Source organism: Eleginops maclovinus, chromosome 3, assembly GCF_036324505.1.
Source record: "Eleginops maclovinus isolate JMC-PN-2008 ecotype Puerto Natales chromosome 3, JC_Emac_rtc_rv5, whole genome shotgun sequence".
NCBI classification, from domain to species: Eukaryota; Metazoa; Chordata; class Actinopteri; order Perciformes; family Eleginopidae; genus Eleginops; species Eleginops maclovinus.
In genome coordinates, this window is record NC_086351.1 from 25,069,504 (window position 1) to 25,090,809 (window position 21,306).

General features: G+C 39.3%; 1 protein-coding gene across 3 annotated transcripts in view; it reads right to left on the minus strand.

Annotated features, from left to right (window-relative positions):
- The window catches only part of tsnare1 (T-SNARE Domain Containing 1), a 176,500-nt gene that overhangs the window by 131,123 nt on the left and 24,071 nt on the right, over positions 1–21,306 (minus strand). For all 3 annotated transcript variants that reach the window (XM_063879708.1, XM_063879705.1, XM_063879706.1), the window contains exon 2: positions 10,804–10,925. In XM_063879708.1, coding sequence (XP_063735778.1) covers positions 10,804–10,888 — 85 coding nt within the window. In that variant the 5' untranslated portion in view covers positions 10,889–10,925. The remainder of the gene's footprint in view (positions 1–10,803; positions 10,926–21,306) is intronic.

Here is a 21,306-nt window from a genome sequence, read left to right on the forward strand (position 1 = left end):
ACAATAGCAGAGACTTCAGGATGGTTGCTATATGTTTAGATGTCAGAAAGTTGAGCATTGCAGATAAAACCGGTGCATCTCTAGGGACACAATGTGCAAACACGCCACCTTTAAACCCAGCTTTGGTCCTATTAACACTGTATCATTGCAACATACTTGTATAATTTATCACCTTTGATTCAGAGGATACAGTTTTGTATATCTATCAATAGTTCCCAGAGCTTTTCAGAGGGAACAGTGACGCCACAGTCAATGAAAGAGCTCATATACAGATGCAGAGTCACAGAAGGCTGGACTTGAGATCAATGGCGTCTAAGTCAGCCCATTAATCCTTGCGTGGCTCTCTTTCACACGGTCCACTTTGGCTGCTTACTGCCCATCAACAGTGCATGGAGCTGAAGGAGCGAGTGCTCATCACAGCCCGTCACAGCCTGTCTACCAGTCAGCTTCATTCAGATCAATAAACAGGGCTGAGCCTCTAGAGAGCTCACGCAGGGATCTAACAATATGGACATGTCCACGGGTCAGGTCCAACAGCTGGCACTCCGCCGTCTGCTGCGGGGATCCAGGTGGGACTCCTGGAAGTGGGGTAAGAGCTATGGGAGGAATGGGATGCTGTTGGCAAGCAATGGCAATCTGAACGTTGCCAACAAGGAAGAACAATCACCTTCATTGCGGTGTTGTTTCTGGCGTTTTGGGAGACAATTTCTGATTTTCCACAGAAAATAAGACAGGTGTCCTCCATGTTTTCTTTTGTCACACTGGGAAAGTTGACCAACATAGATAATACACGTTTTGTTGTGAGACTGGGTCGCATGACGTTTCACACGTAACAGGATTATGTAATCAGGATACAAAAAAAAGCTAACTGTATTCCCTTACAGTTACATTAAAAAAGATGTAATCAGATTACTGTTACATTTAAACGAAATGTGGGATTACAAACAGGATTACAACATTACAATACATTTTAAAATAAAAATGAATATATTACAGGCAGACATACTGCTTGATTATTCTTTGTGGTTTTCATTTAGGCTACTACTTATTCATGTTAAATACATGCTTTCAAATACAGTTGTTGAACACCTGATTTATTAAACAAAAACACTGTGTTTGATTCATGTATTAAACTTAATAAGCCTTTTTTCAAGTACACCATTCAGTAGGCCTATACTATTATTTAAGAGGACACGTTTTTAATCCTAAATACCTTGGTTTCTTCTTTTCTAAGGGCACATTGTTCCGTTGTCTTACATAGAACACTTCAGTAAACAACATCTTATTGATAATTATTTTTCTTTGTCTTTATGTGCATTGCATTTGATATTTATGTAATCCAAAAGTAACGGAAAGTAATCAGTTTAAATCAGTGGCGAGCCGTGACTTTTATACCTTGCCCTCTGACCCCCCTTCCCTCGTTGAAAAAACACTAGCCTTCAGATGCTAATTGAGCCTTATCAATGCAACAGAGAGAGAAAGAGGACGAAAAAAACGACGTATTCATTTAGCAAAATGTTTCATTTACAAATAAAAAATACAAATAATCATAATCATCACACAAGCTGCGTACGTCAGTGATATATTGAAACAACGGCCCGGATACAAAAATCCACGGTTTTCTTACATTTGTGAAACTTCAGAATTTATATTTACCGCTATTCAAATAACAGCATTGTTTTTGCCTCAAAAGTGGGCGGAGCCGTAATTTCGCCTGGAGGTGACGGATGTGTTACTCTCATCTAATTGACGTTAGCTCTGATGCTAACTAGCTACTTTACCACTAGTTTGACATCGGGCGGAACTTGTCATAAAGTCAGCGGTAATAAAGCCCACCGATTTAGAGAGAATATATGATTGGTCAATTGTACTGACCTTTGACATTACTCTCTCGTTGGGCCCTCCTACCTTCCCAGTAACTCCAGAGAGGCCAAAGGAGCTTCTTTCATTTATCCCTTAACATTTCAATAGAAACTGAAGAGGCAGATTCGAAGGATTTATTTCTTTGGAAATATTTTTTTAAATACAATTAAATCAAGTTATTTTGTTAAAACTAATGAAAAAAATAACAAAAAAATATTTCCCAAAAAACATTTAAACAATTAAATATATTTCTTATGTTTTTAAATATTATTTTTCAGAATATCTTAGGCCCTCAGGGACCCTGATGGCTCGCCACTGATTTACATTAATTTGAGATTGTGATACTCAGATTAGGTTACTTTTTATATGTAAACTAGTAACTGTAAGTGACAAAGTAACCCTCCAAACTCTGACCATTTGTACAGAGTATATTTCAGATACCGCTACTTCTTAAACTCAAGAGAGATGTGTTACTGCTCTTTTATATGCACACAGTCATTGGGATCATTTAGGCCGTTTGAGAGAAGAGGATATTTTTTTACTTTTACATTATCTGAATTCCAGGATTTAAGGGTTATAACATCACTGCAGAACTCTCTAATTAATGCAACTCTCTTAAAGCAGGTTCCAAGAAAATGTCATGCAACCATCCAGCACGATAATAAAACTGGTGCTTTAGAACCGATGGCAAGTCTACAAGCTTGTTCTTGCGAGGACTCATCTGAAATCGGAAAAAGCTTATATCTGCACCTAGAGGTGGGGCATAAAGTCTGCCATCCTAGAGAGGTGTAATTAATCATCCAAATGGGGATAATGGTTTGCACTTCAAGAGGCTCTCACAGGCTCTTTATGAGTCATGGAGGGGGGGTTTAAGGTTTTTATCTTTTGTCACAAAAAGGTCATAATGTTTTCAGAATGTAATGGCCGGCACAAATCATTGACATATTGAAAGACCCTGAAAAAGTTATATTTTTTGCCTTATTTCATCCATTAGGGACAGTGCAGCATGTTGTTGGAATGTCATTAATATAGTTTCAGATGATGATCCAACAAGTACCATATCAAAGAATACCAATGCCTAAATAATCCCTGGAAAATATATCTAAATGGTTTTGATATCCTCAAGTTTTAAGACTCATAACATTAGTTTTGTTTTTACTGGTAGCAGAAGAAACCCCACTCAACTGTATGATACATTTTTTATAGATGTTAAATCTTTTCTATGGCTAATAGTCAAAATCTTTATGGTAAACTAGGGGTTTCACGACTAGCACTTTTTGAAATTGCAGTCGACTAGTCATTATGTCATAAAGACACACAGAGCAAGTTTTTTTTGAACAAGGAAAACTGTATTTTGTATTGCATACAGTGACATTAAACACTGTAACAAAGCATTTTAATATGAGGTACATCCTATTGTGGCAAAATAAATATAAAACGGTAACTGGAATCACCAATACTACAGCAAAAAACCTGTTAAAATTATAAATCCACTAAAAATTGAGTGCGCAACTACTTTACCATGAGCGCTAGCTGTTAGCAGCGGGTGTTTTATCTTTAGATGGTTGAGCATAGCAGAGGTATTCTTGTTGTACTTCAGTACAGATGTACACAACTGACACTTCACTCTGGAGTTGGTAACATCTTCAATTAAGTACTTTCATACATATAAAGGTCAGACTTGTTTTGCTGGTGCATTTTGGAGCACCTCGGCGCTGTTACCTTTCTTACTGCCGGTATCTAGGCTCCGAAACCGTAGCTTGGAAGCTCACCGGTAAGCTCACTGGTGAGCTTTGACTCGGCTCATTGTCAGAAGGTAACCAGCTGTCCAGACACTTTATATCACCGCGAAAAAATGAATGGGGCATTCAAATGCCGTTGGAAAAACTCTATTTATTACTGCTCTTCACAGTTAACAGGATAGACACTGTTGTACATAAAACTAACCCAGAGACTGTTATTTTGCTACTATTTCTCTATCCTTTTCTCCGTCTTCTCATACACATGCACTTCACCTTGGCCATCACTTTCCATACACAAAAACTCTGAATCCCACGAAACCTTGCAGCTACTTTTCTTAAAGGAGCAGGCCAGGTCTGCCACACTGCCATGATCGGCATCCTCCCGTGGTTGCCTCCATAAAGGTAGTCGACTAGTTGACTTGTCGATTAGTTGGTGAAACCCCTATTGTAAATCCAAAAGTTAAAAGTCCACACAACTTAATGTTTTGAAACTAAACAAAGCTTACCGTCAAGTTTCTTTAAAAAAAAAAATTAAAATAAATCAAGCTCCATAAAGCCCCCACAGGCAAATGTCCGCTATGAAAGAGTCTTCTTGATTTGACAATCTGGGAGGGAAGTTTTGCATTTTAACAATTGGATACCCAAAACAAAGGAGAGCTTCTTTAAAATGTATGAAATTCCTTAAAAGAATATATACAAATACTTAATTCTTTCATACTATGACAGCTGTGCCCGCTGTAAACTGTCAGGCATAACATAGTCCGCTTTGGCAACCTTTCATTTTCAATTAAGCGTTTATTAAAAACAACATATTGCATATCAATATGTGTTGATATTAAAGCTGTGTTGTTCTGTCATCCTGAATGAAACACTCGCTGTGCTGGTAGTGACACGCCGCCTCTGAGTGGAGGGTGGAGAACTTTTTGCCGGGAGAGGGAGGAGAGAGATTAGCCTAAAAGACAGCTCTATTAGAGCCTTAACCTGGGCTTTGATCATTTCCTGAGCTCCCCTTCAGATCAGCTCGAGCAACAGACGGCAAATCTGACAGGCTCCTGCTCTACCCCCCCACCAACCCCCAACCCCACCACTACAACCACCCATATCCCTCACAATGCACCCAGGCTTCACTGTGATCAAAGTCCTCCTTCCTGGTGACTGAGGCTCCCATCTGTCGGCCCACAAAAGAGAAGACTTGGAGAGAGGAGCTGACTGTCACTGAGTGAAGCAGAGTATTTCAGGGCACACAGCTGAGTACAGTATGCTGAAAAGCGGAGACGAAAAGCATATGTGATGTTTGCTTTGCTCTGACACATCCTCCCGTCTTCCCTCACTGTGTATCTGGAATGCAGCATAATGACTCATGCCAGAAACCCCCCTCCAGTGTCGAATGTGATTGGTTTTGAACATACATTGAGTATACTCTGCTATACAGAGTACGAGGCAGACAGATAAGGGCCTATTCATTTGATGATGAATGGCCATGAGGGAAAATTGGACAGGAATAAAGACCTGAGGCCTTATCTATAAAGCCTCATAAGTGCAGAGGACTGCAGGAGAAGTTCTGCTCTGTAATTTCAGCTTTTTCATGAAACGACTGAAGTTGTGATTGCGTGAAACACAATGCGGAGTACCTAAGCTTAAAAACTGAATTCAGTGATAAGAACGTTTGAGCGTTTTTAAGTTGAACATGCTGATTATGAGCAAAGGGAGGGTTTTTGCATTCAAAATACCATGTGAACTCATTCTAGCTGGAAAACAGATCAGATCTTAATAGTCACCAAAGTCAGCAATCGTAAAATTCTACAAATTCAGAGGAATACATCCTCAACATTTGCCAGGACCTAGAAATCTAACATATTCTAAACTTAAGAGCTATACTAACAGCTCCTTTGGGTACGAGATATTCACTTTCTAGCAAGCTTAGAAACACAGTGACAATTCTAACATAAAAATAATGAAAAGATCACCAAAGTGGCTCATCTTAAGAGGAACATGACCATCTAAACCAAACATTGAGATGGTCCATCTAAGACAGGGGTGTGCATAGTACGGCCAAGGGGCCATATGCGGCACATGTTCCATGTTTAATTGGCCCTCAGTAGATACCAAAAGCACAATGGAATATGGCCCACACCTGAAACTTGTGCTTGTCTTATATTCTACATCTTAAATATATCTAAAAATGCATTAAATGTGTTAATAAGCCCAACAAACAAATTCAGCCAATTACAGTTGAGAGCATTTCAAAAATCTTGATAAATGAAATGATCAGGATTCATCCTCTGGGAACAGGACTTCCGTAAAAATTGTATGTTGGTCTGCCATTAATGACTGTGTTACTTGGGTGAATCTCCGGATGATGTTATTAAACAAACAACACCTGCTTATAATCCTACAGATTTGAACATTTGTGACAGATCTAAATTTAGATCTAGATTTATGTTTCATTAATCCAAGGGCCACGTTTCCATTTCAAGAAGGCAACTGAATGCAGTCTAGGGAACAATAGGAGCAGATTCCCCTTTGAGTCATTTTGTTGCTTTTAATATAACACAAATACCGAAAAGGTGTGGCACTTTCTCTAAGATAACTGTTCAAAGTGGTTTGTAAAATAATAATTGACTGGATGATCTTAGGCAATAATAAAAAATAGAAACAGAGATATGGTTTGCAACCTATTTACCACCATTGCATCTCCATTTATAATGTTGTCATTAATAGTATCATGCGCTGCTTATTTAACGTTTAATGCTCTCTGGGATATAGGTATCGATATGAAAAATGAAAATAAGCCCCACCTCCTCTCCGCTTCTAGTGTTTCAGCGACATGACTGAACAGAAATGATGCCGCGGTCAAACTGTGAACGCTTCTTAAATCAGCATACAATCAGCCTCATTCCTACCAATGTTCAGAGGTGCATTTTTTTAAAGCCACTTCAAAAGATTCTCTCTGCACGAAACACTCTTAGCTGACGCAGCGTGGTACAATCATCTTGTACACAATGGATGACCTCTACTTTCATTCAGAGGTTTATGGCAGTGAGCAAAAATGTGTTGAAACCATCACCATGTGGCGTTAGACATTAAGGTGTATTACCCTTTACTTCTTAAATGAAGTGACCTGTATGGTGGTTTGTAGGTTTCAAGGTTCAAGGTTTTTATTTGTCATATGCACAGCAGATACAGCGTATATGTTGGCATATGGTAGGACCTAGAATTGACACCAAACTGAAATAAAAGGCCAGTGATTATCAGATTAACACTCATCAGGTGGCAGAATCACTACTCCCTTTATACAGACTCAAACATCAGTTCAAATCTTTTTATTATCAGTTGTGTTCCAAAGATATACAAAGAGCTATATTAGGCACATTTGTTCCTGACATCAGTGTGACATGAAAAGTATGTTTCTGTGTGTGTAACATAAAATGTGAGATTGAAATGCCCTTTAACACCGTCCCCAAGAATACAAATATATAAAAATATATACATATTGTTATGACCCTTGGTCATTACTTCATCTGTGCGGGAGTTTTGTTTGTTTTCTTTCCTCCTGTGTGTGTGTGTGTGTCTGTGTGTTGGGTTTGTCTCACCTCCTTTTACAAACATCAATTAAAATTAGCAAAGGCATTTTTCTGTGTCACTGACCTCTTTGTTGGAGTGGGGGTAGCATGCAATTTTGTGCTGCGCCTAGGTTCCCCTAGACCAGGGCGTAACATAAATATACTGTATATACATACATAAAAAAATAGAAGGCAAAAAATACATACCGTATTTTCCGGACTATAGGGCGCACTGGATTATAAAGCGCACTGTCAATGAACGGTCTATTTTCGAAATGTTTTCATATATAAGGCGCACCGGACTATAAGGCGCATTAAGCGAAATGTTGTTACCTCCAGCGTTGTTATGCTCTATACCGTAGTGAAGAGCAGCTGGGTATGTGACACTCTGAGGAAAGAGGAGGGGGAAACAGCGGAGCTGGAGTAATCCTTTTTTATTGTCTTCGCCGACAACGCAGCCAACCTGGCAACAACTTCACTTTCCCAAAACTACTTCTTCCGCACACACACGCCCACCCAGCATGTCGCTCTCCTACACACTCCTTTTCTACATGCCGTAAAACGGATACATATTATATAATTATTAATTATATAACAGAAACAAAACAGTCAGATAAGTCAGTAATAAGTTCAGTTATAACACGTAAAATACGTATCATTGATTTATTAATGTTGAATTCTCTCCCAGCTGCTCTATTCCCATGTTCTACTGCGTGACTGATAGCCTCGAGTTTGAAGTCCGCGTCGTAAGCGTGTCTCTTGACGGGTGCCATTTGGTGCAACTCCGCGACGCTCCTGACTACGGTAGCCGTAATGCTGCAAGCGGTGCGGCTTTGTAGTTTACCAAAGTCGTACTAAAACATTTTGACAGAGCGCCGTGAGCGCTGTGTACCACACAAAATCACTTCGAGGTCAGTAAGCACAACCAGAATTACCGTAATCCATATATAAGGCGCACTGGATTATAAGACGCACTGTTGTTTTTTGAGAAAATGTAAGGCTTTTAAGTGCGCCTTATAGTCCGGAAAATACGGCATGTAAAAATTGCCGTCTACACACACATTTGGACAGGATATGGGTGTTAGTGATGTCTCGTAGACTTCCAAGTGGATATCATATATATTCTGTTCTATACACCCTATAAAAGGAGATGGAATGCATTTGGTGAGTTCCTTTGTGTATCTGGAGGTAAGGGGGCCTGTGTGTGTCCTCTCAGAATAGAACAGAAGTCTCTCATTCATGCACATGGATATTCTTGACTTTTAGAAATGCGTCTTTGTCTGGCCCTCATGGTGAAATGTAAGTTCATTGTCCTTGCCACCTATTCATGTTCAAATTCATGTTTACTAACTCTCCCCATCTGTCAATCTTCCTCTCTCAAACACACACACACACAGTTTTTGCCTCGGGGCTGTGTCTTGCTCCTACCCCATTAGTAGGCTAATGAAAGCAGCGAGAGGATCAAATCCAATGAAGCTGCTTTTCACACTGCTTAATCCTTGTGAAAACCTGTGACCTCTGCACAAGAGCAATTACCCCCCCCCCCCCCCACATACATACACACACACACACACACACACACACACACACACACACACTCACACACACACACACACACACACACACACTCACACACACACACACACACACACACCTGTAGGTAATTATATACATTTGCGGGATCATGAAGCTGAACAAACAGGAAAATACCAGAGTACCAACACCTATTTATGCCGTTGTTCCATGTAATTGTTGTATTTATGTAATGCATGTATGTATTTCTTATGTTCATGTAGTGCTGATTGCTTGAATTGTAACTTCATGACTAATACATGTGTTGTGATTACCTTAGAAGTGGCTGACTACTAACATGCATACAAGCTTCCACAAAGCCACAGTGTTGACATGCAACTGATTTTAATAAGACACGAGTGCTGCTGTGATTCACTGGTAGGAGGAATTCATTAAAGGAAGGGTCTTTAAAAGTGCAATACAAATGTTTTTCCCCTAAGATTTTTTTTTTATATGACTAAGTTCTACAACCTGCAGTCTGATATTGACTCACATAGTCCTGAATATATTTAATATCTACAATATTAAGTATTAAAAAGGTGGACAAACAATATAGTTTAATCAATTCAAATCAAATGTATTTGCATTGATCTGCAGACATGTTTATAAGAGGTCAGCCATGAATGTAAATTCTCAACTTCTTCATTCCTGTGTCCAAAGTTGCTTTTCTGAATGGGTGTCTTTTGAAATCTAACCAGGATAACTTTCTGTTAGGGTTATCCTTACATTAACAATATTCAATGTTTGATGCAAATATTGGGGTGGGTGAAAGCAGGACAGTGTTTTCAGAATTGCTATCATAGTAAATGGAATGCGTATATAAAGTATTTTCCAGTCTCTGCACCCCCTCAAAGCTCTTTACCTAAACAAGTCAGCCTTCACCCATTCACAGACATTCAGACAAAGGCAGAAGCTGTCATACAAGGTGCACCAGCTCAGGAGAGTACACACACACACACACACACACACACACACACACACACACACACACACACACACACACACACACACACACACACACACACACACACACACACACACACACACACACACACACACACACACACACACACACACACACACACACACACACACACACACTGTATCAGGAGAAAATGCAGGGCTCATTTTGCCAAAGGACACATCAACAAAGTTGATTCAAGGCTGGGGATCAAACCACCAACCTTGCGATTTCCTGCATCCGCCAAATGATAAAGACACTTGGAAACAACCGGCCTGTCACTCAACAGCAGAGGCACAACTTGGTGAACATAGAGGAGTATTTAGTAGCTTAAGAGCCAGACACTTCCCCCAGGAGTCGGTGGAGACCAAACCAGAGCTTACGAGGGAATATTGGATTTTGTTTTATAGTCGTCCCAAGAGACATGCGCTTGATTTGCCCAACATGAGTTGGCGGTGTAAATAGTCATCTGTTTGCTAGTATGTTTACAAGGTGAACACATCCATCCTCTTAGGCTTCCAAGTAGCAAATTAAAATCCTTATTCCACATTGTAAAAGTGTGTCTTGTCATGTGATTCAAGTCATAATTAAACCCTTTGCTAGTTTAACACCTTTGTTAAACAACAGTCAGATTTTAATACGCTTTTATTGGCTAAAATGTAGCCAATGCTAAGGATTATACACAAAGAGAGAAGTTCACTTAACCACTGTTACGAAAAAAACTAAGAAGTGTATTACTTTTCATACAATTATGTGCCCCCATTATTTATAATAAACAGTTGTTGTTATCTGACCCTGCAGCTCTTGACATATTTTCAAGACCGTCTAAAAATAATAAACAAACCTATGTATGTATATTAAAAATAAAAATAAAACTGCCATGATAAATACAGTATCTCCCGCGCAACCTTTGACATCATAACTGCATTGTAGAAAGTGTCAATTTAAATGATATTTTAAATGACCTTGTTCTGTGGTAATGATGCCTGCCCTAAATTAATTTTAAAAAGACCTTTGTATTGTGGTCAATGTCTTCATGTAGGGCCTTTTAAAGTGCTATATTTACATGTTCATAAATTAAACAATCTCTAATCGTCCTCACCTACTGGCTGGTAGCCCTGCCTCGTAGGACCTCCAAATGGGTTGCGACTGCCAAAAGCGCCTCCGTCAATGGACCCGTACGACATCCTGTCTGATGGTGGTTGGCCTGTCAGCTGCAGGTGCCTGGGGACGGAACAATAAGAAGAAAAACACAACTTATTTCCACCTTGCTCTACCAGTCTACTAAAAGTGATGCACTCACAGCACTGACAGTTAGGGACCAAAGTAAGGATGATTTGTTTAAAATAATTTTTAGACAAAAGCCGTGTACAGATGGCATTCCTAGAAGAGTACTGGTAATGGAAGTTTTAACAGTATGCAAATCCCCTCTTTAATTTTAAATATTTAATGTTACCCAATATTCTAAGGCTTATATTTGGGTGAAGCTTGAGTAACCAAAGCTAGAAAAATCAAATTCGGCTAAGAAGGGATAACCAATCAACAATATGTTAAAGTATAGGGACCTTTCATTCAAGAAGGAAAAATATCACAGTTTTCCTTCTTAGGGGAAAAAAAACATGGTAGTTTTTTAACACCAGGTCCTGTTCTGGGAATTCTTTAAACAAGGGATGATGTACAGGAAGGCGGCCATTAATGAAAAAAGAACACAGACGGGGTGAGCAGGATCACGACGCAAAGCGAAGACTCATTAATGACCATCTCCCTGCTCTTGATCCCGCTTATTACACAGCCACACTTTAAATTAAACAACAACTCGACTTTGATTTGTAAATTAACCTATTAACCGAACCAATGGCTGGAAGTGCGGTGACAAAAAGGTAACTGAAAATGAAAGCAGCACTGATCGAGGTTTACTGTAACTCTCCCAGTCTATTCACATATTCTTTTCCATTAACTAGTCCTTAAACACTGCCAGAGCCCATACTGTGTTCCTGTTGGCGTTTACTTCCTGTCTGTCTACGTCTGTTGTTCCTTTAAATGTTTACTTCCTGTCTGTCTTCCTCTGCTGTTCCCTTTGCTGTTTACTTCCTGTCTGTCTACGTCTGTTGTTCCTTTAAGTGTTTACTTCCTGTCTGTCTACGTCTGTTGTTCCTTAAGTGTTTACTTCCTGTCTGTCTTCCTCTGCTGTTCCCTTAAGTGTTTACTTCCTGTCTGTCTTCCTCTGCTGTTCCCTTAAATGTTTACTTCCTGTCTGTCTTCCTTTTCTTCTGCTGTTTCCTTAAGTGTTTACTTGCTGTCTGTCTACTTCTGCTGTTCCCTTTAATGTTTACTTCCTGTCTGTATTCTTCTGCTGTTCCCTTAAGTGTTAACTTCCTCACTCTGACAAGTGCTCGGTCTTTTAACCTCTTTGCTTCTGTCGTTCTCTTTTTCTTTTGTTTACTGAGGACAGTTTAGCCATCATGAATCCAAAGTTTTGTGCCCTTCACAAATATAAAAATGTACGTACCAAAAATATTCCAGTGTATTTTGACCCCGAAAATTAATGTTTGTGGTCCATATATTAACCAGAATTCTTTCTGTGGATTGACATGACTGCACATAGTCCCTTGATCCACCTTAGCAATTTTTACAGAGGAAATAACAAACATCTGCAATGTCCGAATTGACCAATCACAATAGAGTTTTCAACTAAGCCATATAATAAGGAATATGTGGTCTGTCTATTGAGCGTCCTTAAAGATGGCGCCATGTTTGTACTTCTCTGTGACTTGTACATTCAGCCAAAGAAGTTAATGTATCCCTTCACTCTCTCAACCACCCCCACCCCCCATCTATCTACTCAAAAAACTAAACTAACTCAACCTGATATTAACCAGAAACTGCTCTACCAGTCGTAGTTTTTTAATGTTGAGCATGAATAGGTTGGGAATTATACATGATGAATACATTAGGGATAATGTCAGAGTGTTAAAACATTTTGGAGTCAGCCTCTTTAGGATGTTAACCAGAACCCACTTCAGAAGGAGAGCCGAGGAGGGTACAGAACACTCAACTGAATATGGCTGAAAAGGTCAAATCATCATGAACATGTGTTTCACCCGCGGCCAGAGACACAGATGAAACCCTAATCAACAACCCCTCCCCCCCCCCCCTCAGCACTTCAGCAGCTCTATCAAAGGTCATAATATCATACTGGTCAAGTGGCCAATGCTCTTTCCTCACCGTGAAAGACAAGCATTCAAACGAGCAGCAGAATGTGATTACACTCCACAGCCATTGTGCAGCCCTTTGTTATGGTGAAGCCAGTGAATCCTGCCTATAGGAACGGCATTATGGGTAGGAAACGGGACAGAGGAGCGGCTATTACGGGGACACAGATTCACTGGGGCACGAGAATGTTTAATCCGATTATTTTGTTTTGTAGAGAATGGAGATTAATTACTTTTTGCAGTCCATAAACAATCTTCACTCTGCTTGAATTCAAGCTTTGTCGCTGCGCCTCACGTCCCTCTGAAGTGTGGATACACGCCGTCCAAAGATGCACACCCATGGATGCACAAGTCTCACACACACACACACACACACACACACACACACACACACACACACACACACACACACACACACACACACACACACACACACACACACACACACACACACACACACACACACACACACACACACACACACATACATTTGGATAACCTTACCCTTCACCACTGTGCATATTTCTAAAGTCCCCTAGTTTTTCAATCTTTCTGCTCGTACAAGGGCCAACTTAGGTCATTCCTGTCAGAAGTAACTTGATAAATCTTATCATATTTTTCAATGTATCTTTTGAAATGTGTCTCGTTAATAATTGTGTTATTGTTTTATGATGTAAAAAGCCTGAATTAGTATGCATACACAAGAACTATTCTGTGTTTTCTGAATAGTAAAGCTAGAAAATGATGATCCCATTCAGAGACACTCGACTGTAGATGAGGTTTCCAGGGAAACGTGTTTTCTGTGGTTGCAGTGTTAAACATGAGTGTTGTGTGTTTTGAACATTTCTATTTCTTCTTTTTGTCATTTCAAATGTATGTTTTTTTATTATGTTGTATTAATCTCAGCTTGTTTTTTTCTTTTCCATTTATTGTGTTCTTTTTCTTCAGTAATTTATCTGCAAAGTATTTGTTTACTTATACTAACCTGAGTAGAAGGTGCAATACACAAAGTAATACAATTAAATACAAATGTATTATTTTGTTTCAATTGCAGGACATAAATAGATTACGTGTATCTGTGGTATTGTATTTTTAATGTTAATTTCTACTTTTAGATCATATTTGTGTGTTTGCACTTATATATTGCATCATATTTTGTATTTATACACATGGAAATGGAATAAATTGGAATACAAACTAAAACTATAACTCGACTCTCTCAATGAACACGTCTACAGTGAATAAAAACATGGGTAACATTTGTTATTTTAACTGTGAAATACTAACTAGAAATTGTATTAAACTAAGTATTACATTTGGTTAAAAGAGTTTCTGTCGTCTTCTTCAAGTTATATTTTGTTTCATAAAAACAAGTCAAACAGAACAGAACTAACAGCGCGCACAAGGTCCTTATCTGTTTTCCCATGTATAAAATGAAGGATTAAATCGGCATGTCTATGATGCTGTTTCTACCTCCAGCATTTCTGCCTGTTACGTTACTATGGCAACCAGCAACCGTTATGTCACCGGTGGGAGCATGAGTATATATTACCAGGGGTGTTGATGCAGTCATTTTCATATTTCGTTTCTGATGTTTAACTTTAGATTTTTTTTTTGGTTTCACTTGGTGAATTTTGGGATTTGCACAAAAACAACCAATGGACATGTCTCCCAGCCACACCCTGTTTGAGTGATAATAGAGATTTTTCCCTTTTGTTTTATCTGTACAACACTTATTTACAATACAAGTACAAACCGAAGCGGCACAATACTGACAATTGATAGAAGGACACGCAACCATCCCCAAAGAAAAGGAGGTAATTGGCCTTCATCATAATATATAATTAAGGGATCCTCAAAATCCCTTCTGTTTACTCCTGCTTGAAAAATATGCATTTTCTTCAAGCTAATAAATGTATTTCAAAGCAATTTCACAGCAAACAAACAACATCTCTGGATGCAGACAGTGGCGGCTGATAGAGGAAAAAGGCCCTCACTCCGGTAAACAGAGCAGCAGCGAAGCGAAGTGTGTGCACCCTGTGTGACGCTGCAGGACTCAGAGAGGATGGAGAATACGGCCTGGCAGGCACAGTGACTGGATCCACAGCTACCCCCCCCCCCCCACCCACTGCTTTTCATTCAGTCCTCCACTCCTTTCACAGCTGTCATTATCAGCAACACAAGGCTTAGCTTAGCCAGAGCGGGCAACTGAGCAGAAATAAGCTACACCCTGGACACAAATGCTGCATTTATCACCAACAAGCAAGGGCCAACCGGTGGAGGGACTGTGTGTGTGTGTGTGTGTGTGTGTGTGTGCGTGTGTGTGTGTGTGTGTGTGTGTGTGTGTGTGTGTGTGGGTGTGGTGTGTGTGTGTGTGGGGGGGTGGAGGTTTCCACTGTTGTGTATTAGTTGAAGGCTGACATCAGTATTTATTTCACTGGTTATTGAATTCACAAATGGTGTCAATTGTTTTCTTATTTGATAATAATAATTCAGAACAAATATAAGATGGCCTCAATTATTTATTTATTGTTATTTCATGCGCTTGAAAAAGGACAAATAGAGATTGTTTTTGCAGCAGCATGTTGAGAAGGCATTGTACATAATCAATTAATATATGCATTATACAATTAAAATGTTATCGGTAGACAGGTAGAACATGTAAAAGTGGTTATTTAAAGGGGGAAACAGAAGGAATTCTAGGTAAAAAAATAAATATGGGGCTGGATGTTCGCGGTAAATGGCTGTCAGCATTAATTATTATTAATTATTTGGGAAAGTCTCTCAAGCTGTAGGTGAAATTGAATTTGAAAGGGAATGTTTTGATTCTGTAGCTGGTTACTTTAAATCATTCCTGACAAATACTGTATCATTTGAGACCTGGCGATTATTAACCACACACAAAACAATGGTGTCAGGCTACCTACCACACACACAGACACACACACACACACACACACACACACACACACACACACACACACACACACACACACACACACACACACACACACACACACACACACACACACACACACACACACACACACACACACACACACACACACACACACACACACACACACACACACACACACACACACACACACACCTTCTGCAAGGTTTGATCCCAACATCAATCCCTCCTGATCAACTGCTGCTCAGGAAACACATGTGATGAAATGTGTTTTTCTATAGAGACCAAAATGGTAGTTGTGCGACCTTTAATAAAGCAACATGAATCAGACCTGAACCACGTGTTGCCTTGAACCTTTTTCTTAATGCATTGGTTGAGAATCAAGCTACAGCTTGACGCCATGTCAACTAATGTGTGAAAAGAAACCCTTTAAATCCAAAAATAACCTGTAAGCTTTCACCATTTGGAACCTCAGTGCGGTCAGGTCTGTATTCTACTCAGTTAGCTTTTCTTAACTTAAGCATCGATTCTTCGAGACGACTGACTTAGTAACTTACTGTTTCAGGTGGAACAAGTTGGTGCACTGATAAAGGAAAATGCAACAGTAGGAGTTGAAAATAGACTTAACTTTATATGTGTGTGGACAGATGAAGAGACCTCAAATGAAAGACTGAATGTTGTGATATGTTCAGGTTTATATTCTGTGTGTCTACTTTGACATGACTCCATACTTAAATGTTCAAAAAGCTCTTTATTTCTCTCAAACTGCCTGTGCTACAGGAAATATAACAAGGACATACATAATGCACAAAGTAAGATTTCTAACCTTTGAACTGATCATGTTCACAAATCCCAATTAAAATGCTTCTAGAATATCTCAGTTGGTTTCTGATTTGCTAAGAAAGAATTTCTTGGAAAATTTCAATATTGTTCAGGATGTCTCCTGTTGAGTATTGAGGAATTATGTTTGAATTGTAAGTTTCAAAGAAAGCCTTGGAATTATCCTTACAGAGGGAACGATGGGAGCCACGCTGGGTCAAGTTTATTTAGTTAAAATGTAAAGTTCTCTTAAGTGAAATATTTCAGGTATTACTGCCTTTTAAGTACTTCAGTTATCATCTTCATATATTCCATTTTTAACACACATTTCAGTGTTGAAGAAGCATTATATATCCCACAACATCTCCAGCTAAGCCGTTCCAAAAGTTGCTGTTCTGCAGCCAGGATTGTTCATGATCCGCTTGTGTTCCAGGTGAAAATCTGCTTGTATGTACTCTAAAACTATTTTCTTTAACATTGAGCTTTCTGTTATTTTGTACATTGACTAAAGTGTGACTGACTTTGTTGCAGTTTCTCTCATCTGCACCCACACCTCTAGCTGCAAATTCTCATTCAACGTCTGAGTGGTACTCTCTCCAATGTCAGCTCTACTTGTGTGCTTACAAAACCGACACAAAAACTCAAGCACACACTACTGACAGTGCTTTGCTCTTACTTTGGGTTGTTTGTAATTAGTGGCTGAGTTCTGGAGCTTCAAAGAGCTAAGAACATCAGCATTTCTGTAATTAACTGATCATCAAAACTCTAATTGAATTAAATAATGTTGAACATGATATTTCCCGTATAGATGTGGTTTATTTCCCAGCCACACAAATCACATCAGCATGAGTGGGCACATAAAGTGGAGTGAAGCACCATGCATTACGTACATTACATCCCATAACAATGGCCGCCCCCATACATGTTAGAAATATTGCAGGAATAAGATCAGTTGAAATTACACGTTTTTGATCCTTACACATTTTGTTATGCATGATAAACTCCACATATTAACACTAAGGTGGCCAGCAGGTGCAAATGTGCTACAATTACCCAAAACATTTCCATATGGAGAAACGCACTGCTCTATCAAAAAGGATGCATATATTAAAATACAAATGTGTTAAAACACACTCAACTGTTGTTTGAAAGTGACCTAAAATGTTTGCTTTCTGGGCTTATTTTTACAATTTGACGCACCGAACATTATTGCATATCTGCTGTAAGATAGCTATAGCTGACAAAGCTAGTAATTTCAAATATACTGACAAACACTTATAGTTATGAAACCGACTAACTCTGCCAACAGAGACAGTTGACTTTATAATCCCCGAGCGTCACAAAGCGCTCCAGTCCCAGCTGTGTCCGTCACTTTTTAGTGTCCCCTGGTTGACGTTGCATTTTGAGCTTCTTGTTTTTAGCTTTTTACAGCATCTTTTATATTTGTAGCGTTTTGTTTTTGCAGTAAAGTTGAGTAAATGTTGCGCATGTATTGTCAAGTTGGTGACATTTCTTTCTTCATTCGCATGTGTTTTTTTTTATTTGCATCATTATTGAAATGGCAGCATGTACACTCTAATGGAAATGTTTTGGGTCGCATTTGCACCTGTCAGCCACTGTAAAATACCACTGTAGAAATGCATTTACATTAAAAATTCAGAAACTAATAAAGTAAAGCTAAATAAATTAACTACATTACAACCGCGTGGCAGTGCATCACCACCGCTAAGCTAAATGCAGCTTATGTTCACTTTGATGACGTCTAGTCGTCTCATTTAGTCACTTGTAAGCAACCAACTTTTTTAACGACATGTAAGCATTTCAGACATTCACAAATGGGATATTTACTGCCGTATTTTATGTACAAACTGCGAAAATCTCTTAACATTGTGAAAACCACAGACATCATGTAAACCCTTATTATAAAGCCACTGACTTTGAGACAGGAGAACTGAAAGGTTGTAAAATGTCGAGTAATTTCCTGGTTTTAGGACTCTATATGTGATATTTAATAAAAGGCCAATGCAGACCTATATATCCATGTATCCCCACTTTGTGTTTAATATGTATCCCTGCATGTCTGCACAGACCAAAAGCTTGAGTGCTTGTCTGCTTATTCAAAAAGGCACGGACTGCATAATGAAATTAAATGTAAAAATAATAATGACCTGAGGCTCATTTTACTGTCAGTGGTCTGGAATCGAGTCAGAAAGACACGATGAATATTAACACTGTGACGCTGTTCCTTTAATTCAGGACTGACCCTAATCAGGAAGCTTCCCTTCGACCAATCTGTTCACTCTGACATCCCACTCTGATGGAAGCGCCCTGCCTAATTATCTCACGCATACAATTCAATTGAGTGACTCTATCAGGTTAATGGATATATAAATGTGTTAGATATGATTCATTTACCAAGCCAGAGATGTCTGTTGGAATTATTCCATATTCCACAGTGTGCTGGAATGGTTCTCATTTAACCCTAATGTTTATCTGCAGCCTCGGGGAGATCGGGCTCCTCTGTAATAGTGTGGTCGGGAAACAGAAATAGCCAAGTTATCATCCTAGGTCAAGATAATAGAAACTGCCACTCACTTTTTGTAACAAAATAAATGAAACCCTAAGAAAAGTTGTGATGTAAGCCGTATGTTTCTTAAAGCATATTCAAGTATCAAGAATAATATACCTACATTTGATTGATTTTGTTGACTTATACCTTGACTGAACACATAAGGCAATATACCTCATGTCGGGTGAGGGGCCCATGGACACCGCTTCTTTAGTACGAAATAAAAAACGTGGTGAAGTTCATTCCTAAAGTAGCATATATGCCACAAATGAAAAACAGCATCAGTGTCCTACTAACAGGGCAGATGGTGCATGAATCTGACTGTACTCCCTGAGTGCAGGTTTTTGTCATATTGATTCCAAAGCACAAAGCATATTATACATGAGCCACATGACTGCTTATAATTTGAGATCAGAGTGAAAACATGTTTTGCTGATATCACAAAGAGAAGCCAGTTGTTGCTATGTTGATTGCAAGCTTTTGATGTGCATACTCAGATACACAGCCAGGCTGATTTGTATGACAGGATCAAAGAGAAGTATGGAAATCAAAAGGCAGTGTGTTCTGAGGCTGAGCCCTCAACAGTAACCTCTTCAGAGAAGAAAAGGGAAAAGGGATATGAACTCCAAACAGTGTGTTTCTGTGCAGAGGGACAGTGGCTCTGCTTCAGCCCCTTTATTGCCACTTCTTCAGCTGACACAGCCAAACTTAAGGATTGCTCATGTGTGTTTACCAAAGCCTGCTCCCCCATCCCCATTCTGATCTCAGGTCTTTCCATCAGTACTGCCTTTCTTTGAAAACAACCTTCAGCTCGGTGAGAAAAAACACCTCTGGGCAGTGAAATTGCCTTGTCACACAAAAAGGAGTCATTATTGAGATAAATCACCTCATTCTATTCCATAACTAAACTCTGCCTTCCCGTGGCACCTGCCATCCGGGCTGAGCTATCACATGTGCTCTGCAGACTGAGACTCTGTCTGCCACTACCTCTCAACACGGCCTCTGGGAGTGTGATATACCTGGAAACTTTCAGTAAACAGGTAGGGCCAGAAGCTGAAACACAGACGAAACAAGACAGTAAAATATGCTGCAGGTGTCGACGAGTTTACCTTGCTCTTCCACACTGAAAAATTGAAACATTGACTCCATTAAATGTGATGTCAAATGATTTCACATAACTCTATTAGCTTAGTTGAAAGCAATACTATTGATTTAAAATGAATAATATTAGGTTTGACTTATTATGTGAAATTTGCAGACATAATACACTTAATTGTGAAAGAGAAAACTACGTCTGAAGGGAACACAGGGACTTTAGTCTTTGCAAACCATTGACAGGCAAAAAAAAACTTTATAACACAGGAAAGGGAAAGCCCCCAAAAGTCTCTTTAGTTAATCATCTTTAATCAGCACATGGAGGACAGTAGGAGCATTTGTATGCACTCGCTTTACAGGTGTATTTCTCTCATGTGCAAATAAAAATGATCAGGTCTACCACCTGTTTGGCACTTAAATGTTACCTCCTGGCTTCAAAGAGGTGACTGCAGCACCTTTTATAGATGATATTTACAACCTAAAGTCAGCCTGTATGCATTAGCACAGAGCTACTTTGGAGATGGGACAGCAGGGCGTGATTTTTTTATGTATGCTGTCACTTAGGGCTCCACACCATGGAACGACACCAAAGACAAGCAATAACTTTGCTAAAAGTCAATGACATCCAATCCAAACATTGCTTGGGAATGTTTAATGTACAGCAAGATGCTACATTGTCCCATCTCTCCCCTGTGAAAGCTAAGTCATATCCTGACACCACATCGATACTTTCATTGGACGCTGCATCGAACAAATGTCCAGCTAATGCTGTTCCAGTGCTGAATGTCTGCGAGATGCCAGAGCTCCTCAATATGTTTCCTAGTGATTACAAATAATGACACCAGTGTGGCTCCAGAGTAAACTAGCTAATGGTAACATGCAGTAATAATGTGGAGCAGTTAGCAGTCTGACACTGCCTTTAACTCCCTAACCCTGCAGAACACTTCATGTCATCACACAGACAGGATCTTGTGATCTACGACAACCCTTTTC